The following is a 5,294-nucleotide window of genomic DNA, read 5'->3' as shown; positions in this document are numbered from 1 at the left end:
CCATTCGTAGGCTATACTAAGTAACTAATGCTCACCAGACGGAGCTCGAAAAACGTAAACCGTTCATAAATTCGGTCACACAACGTATTTGCAAAAGGATTATTGGGTGAACTTGTTTCGTAATGCTCAGACGCTTCTATCAGATCGAATTACAAACATAATTTCCCGGTTTTACTCAGCTGACACTATAAAACTCATGTTTTCGACACGAGCACAAACCCACAACAGCGTTCCTTCAAAGTTCTCAGAGAAATCCTTAAACCAGCATGGCTCTTAATAGTACAACACATTATAGCTATACGAACTTAGAAGTTGGGACTTCGGCGGTAATAGTCATGAAGTTGATTGTTCCAACTAGGAACACACGCTTCTTGCCGAACTAATACTTGGCACTTGACTGACTCACACACGAGGAGCACGTCGCACCTTCCACTCGGCAAACCTGCAAGAAAGCACCACTCCCTGCTCAATACACGGTGTTTCGGGGAATTCACCCCTCATCGTATTGTTGTCCCTCACGCGGACGTGCGACTAGTTGTTGGAGGTGACAGCGTTGCGAATAGCTATACTGGCTCTCAACGTCTGTTTTTTCACAACTCCATGAGCGACTCTGACTCACGCTGCTACCTAGAGCTTCACGAGGTGTTTGTCGCGCTGGAAACAAAGCGTCTCTGTAAGTTTGTATCCCTGGTGATGGTTTGGCCTGGAGAGCAATAATTATATAAGTGGTGCTATTCAGGCACAATCTTCCTCAGCCTACTCAAGCTCAACTGATGAGGGGTGAATTCCCCGAAAAACCGTGTATTGAGCAGGGAGTGGTGCTTTCTTGCAGGTTTGCCGAGTGGAAGGTGCGACGTGCTCCTCGTGTGCTCCGGATGGCAGTCGTGAGTCAGTCAAGTGTCAAGTATTAGTTCGGCAAGAAGCGTGTGTTCCTAGTTGGAACAATCAGCTTCATGACATTATAGCTATGTTCCAACATAGACGAATGCTTCACAGCTGAGTGGCATGGTAGTGAAAGAGAAAGGGAAACAGAAATATAGAAACACACTCACAACACACAACAAAACGTCATATGCACACACAGTGTTGTTGGTATGTAGAAACACGCTTCAATCTTTGTATCATTTCGCACACACGTGCACACAACTGTGCTTGTAACTATAAATACTAGTACCGCTTTTGACATTGGCGCATGACCCAGTGCACCCTACCACATGTTTGCCCTTGAAGAACTTGCAAATTTCAATAATTATCTTTATCAGGATGACCCAGAAGCTTGTTGCCTATCAAGGGGTTCACCGTTTTGAAAGGTGTACTTGTATCTGTATGAGCTAATCTTCTGCGTACTTGGCTGGAAGCCCCTCTCGCGGTGATGGTTACGTAGGTGCGGATCTAAGTTATCCGCCCTTGTAAACCGATTATTGCAGATTGGGCATTGAAATAGCTCCTCGCCTGTATGCGAAAGCCTGGGCTGGGTAAGTGTCTAACGCAAGCGAAGATGAGGGTACAGCCGTCATGTATACATGCCAGTGCTTCACAGGTGTCATCTAGGATAATTCAATCCATGCGGTATCTACTCTTATCACTCTCTTGTTATTGACCGCCACAGAAACTTGTGATCTCTAAGCGGTCAAATATCAGCATATATTGTTTGAGCTGTCAACGTCGGATCTGGCACTGCTGGTCAGGTCCATCTTGTCCATATCGGGATCTATGGGTCGTGAACTCTCTACGGGTTCGGCGGGGTGTGAACGACTTTCTGTGCCTGTACTACGTTTCTTTCGATTTCGGCGCTGCCTCTGGCTTGTTGTTTCTTGCTCTCTCTCTAGTAGTAGTTGGTCTGCAATGGTGGAGGAGTTTGATTTACAAGACGCACACGTAACATTGCCGATGTCCAAATTTTGGCACAGGCGAGTGTCGGCCAGGTCCTCCCTCAGCTGGGAAAGCTCGGAGCTCAATCCACTGACCCTTCGTTGATATCGTTTCTCCTGGTCCTGAAGTTGGCGTTCAAGACGAGCTAGAGTTCTCAGCACTTCTCAGTCTACAACATTGTGTTCGAAGCCAGGCAACGAGCGAAGCTGTGTATGGACCTGTTCGGCGCTCATCAGTTGCTCAGTGTGATCTGGGCTAGCCATCCCACCCAGGCTGTTGGGGCTAGTCTCCAAAAGAAACCTAAAAACTACGGAAAAATCGGGAGTCTCAAAACACGCAACCTACTACTACGACGGGCGTACATAGTAGGCTTGACTAGCTCGACTGCAATGTAGAGAACATCAGTTGTCCTTCTAACCTTCCACTCTGCAGAGGTGCACGTAACTATCAATTCACTTGAATTTGCAATTCAATTTTGAGAGAAAAATGTCACATGATGTAGACCGGTATACTGACTGCCTGCAGATGACATGGGAGAGTACATTTTGCTGTATTTAAAGAGCTAACAGGATCACTGGGTCGGGAGAGATGAAACGGATGCAGGAGAAATGCTGAAACTAGATCTGCCTGTGAGTGTGAGAGGATTGCCCAATGTGAACCTGGTAATTGGTAAGGCTTTCACAAGATAATAATTATTATTATGAGAGTGTTTTCAATAGATCGGTGTACTACAACCATTAGAGTTCAGCTAAGATTATGTCATTTTTTACGAGGCACAAGTCCCATATTCCTTTCAAGCTATTACCATGTTAACATGGCCGGAAGCGAACATATAGGCGCAATATACGTGATTATACTCTTGTCAAAATGCTATGCAAGTACATGTAACGTCAGCCTCTTACTAGGTATGGCTTGCACAAGACATGAGAAGAATAGTTAATAGGCTTCTGGACTAGAACGTAACAGATTGAGGCATCTTGTATGATGCACGAGTGAATGCAGACAGAGATCTGCTGGTGCAGTTTCTTTAGCCAAGCCAACGACATACAATGTAGACATGCATCAGACAGCAATCCAGTAGACAGGAGACAGTGAACACCTATACATGTACATCAAACCATGTACATGTAGGTGATGTCAGCGTTAGGAATTTATCCGCATGTAAGAGACAAAGTGTGATTTGACACAGACTCGATTGATACAGTGGATATGGCAAGGTGTTGGCATAGTAGTCTATGCTACGCAAAACCCTGGAGCTGCACCAGCACACTGCAGTAGCATATCAGGCAAACTTAACTCTACAGTTTACAGAAACACATGCGTTTGCCACTTAAGACGTCCAGCACCTTTACCTGTGGAGGTAGGGCCATTCTAAATGTAAGAATAGAAGAATACTTTGATGGTGTTGAACCATTGGTGCCTGCTGATGAACCAGGAAGTTTTTTTCCATTTCACCAGTCATCCACTCCTCTCTTCTAGATTTATAACCAGGTGCCGTTGGCGGTGGTGTTGGGGGTTCTGCTGCTGATGTTCGGACTCCATTTTCTGGAGGTGATGTTGCCGCTGCTGATGCAGCCGTACGTACGTTTCGCATGGATGGGCCTGCCATGGTTACTTGTTGCTGCATGGAGGCGGGTCTGGCGAGTGTCGTCGGAGTAGAAGTTCTGTGAGACTACATGGCTGAAGCTGCACTAACCGCTGGGGCATTGGATGTGACAGAGAACTGTTCAGCCGCATTCCGCATCGAAAGTGATGGTCTGTTAGCCATGTTTGAAAGCGAAGTCATACCAGCACGACCTCGATATTGTCCGTCCTTCACGCGTTCATGACCACATATAAATACCTGGGGTTGCTACTGCTGGTGTTCTGGTTGCTGTTGCTGCAGATAATGTATCTGTTGCTGTTGCTGTACCGTGGATGAGCCTGCCATTGTTAACTGTTGCTGTGCGTCGACGGAGGTGGTGGTGCCCGTCGATGCAGCAGTGCTATTCGAAGACGCAACGGAGGCTGCACTAATAGGGGACGCAGTGACTGCTTGAGATGACTGTCCAGTTGCATTTATTACTGAAAGTGATGCCAAGCTCACCATGTTGGAAACTGAAGGTGTACCGACACGTCCCGGAGAGTCTCCGTGATGCACGCCTGGGGTTGGTCTTGATTCTCGCTGTTGGTGAACCTTCATGTGTCGACGCATACTCCGCTGCCAACCAAATCTTTTAGGGCACAACACACACTGGTATGGTTTCTTACGAGTATGTGTGACCTTGTGCTCGTTCAGGCTGACCAGCCTTGTAAAATCGCGCTGACAGATTCCACATTGAAAAGGCTTTTCACCTGTATGTGTACACATGTGCCGGGTCAGGTCGAAACTGCTTCGGAAGCGGCGAGTGCAGTCCCCATAATCACATACATGGTTCAATGGCCGGTGCTTCCATGGTATAGATCCACCACTCGATGACAGTCTCACGCTGCAAATCTCTTCTTCGTGATTGTCAGTAGCTGGCACCGTATTGACTGGTGGCGTCGTCATCCCCGAGGAACCATGTGAATACCCAATCCCGTGAGTCGAGTGAAACTCATGCCAGCCGGCCCCATGCACCATGGAAATATTTGCAATTGAAGCTGTGGCATCTTCTTGTCCCACTACACCAGCGGTCATAGTGTACTGTTGCTGCTGCCGCTGCTGCTGGTGCTGCTGGTGCTTCTGGTTAGGGCTTATGGTGGCATCAGCACCAGCAGACCCGGAAGGCGGGTTGGTGGTAGCTAATGAGCCCATTGCTACCTGATCATCCGGCAGAGAAACTTTTGACCCTGACAATAATGGAACGGATGGGAATCTTGGGAACGTATCGTCATTCCCACCATCAACTGGTGCACCAGCCATGTCACTTCCCAGATTCCGGCATTGAGGTGATGTCTGCGTTATGTGCCCGCTACTTCTGACTAAAGAGCTTGTTTGATCTTGCAAGAATGATGATTGAGCAAGTTGTAATTGTCGATAAGAATATGATTGTGACTCGGACTGTGGCCCTGAATGGGTCAGATGTTGGAGGATGGCGTCCTCATCTGCGCCATCAGTGATATTGAAAGGTCCGACATCCATGGGCGCTGATGCTTCCAGCAAGTCAAGTTCTGCTGCTGCCGTGCCCATACCGCCTGGCACCGGTGGTGTGACGAAGACGTCGGCCGTGTAGGGATGCATCTCCTCCATCCCTAGAGCATTGCGAGGGGGAGTCAAAGGGATGGATTTGAGATCTAAACGTTGTAAAAATTCGAAGTCCTGATATATATTGCCAGTTATAATACGAAGCGAACCCGCATCGTCGCCACCGAAAGGTTTCGGCATATCATAGAGTTGCATGTTGTTGCTTGTTGTGTTCATCGGCAGCCCAGCTCCATGGATTTGCACGGCCGGGTTGGGC

At 47.8% G+C, this 5,294-nt stretch overlaps 1 protein-coding gene across 1 annotated transcript; it reads right to left on the bottom strand.

Moving 5' to 3' along the window:
- Positions 1 to 3,724: 3,724 nt before the first annotated feature.
- LOC135827936 (transcription factor Sp1-like) lies at positions 3,725 to 5,083 on the bottom strand. Its single transcript, XM_065340372.1, has one exon. The coding sequence runs from the start codon at positions 5,081 to 5,083 to the stop codon at positions 3,725 to 3,727; it is 1,359 nt and encodes a 452-aa protein (XP_065196444.1).
- Positions 5,084 to 5,294: the final 211 nt, after the last annotated feature.

This window comes from Sycon ciliatum, chromosome 12 (assembly GCF_964019385.1).
Source record: "Sycon ciliatum chromosome 12, ocSycCili1.1, whole genome shotgun sequence".
NCBI classification, from domain to species: Eukaryota; Metazoa; Porifera; class Calcarea; order Leucosolenida; family Sycettidae; genus Sycon; species Sycon ciliatum.
Note: the sequence above shows the minus strand (reverse complement) of the source record. Positions and strands in the feature narration are given on the sequence as shown.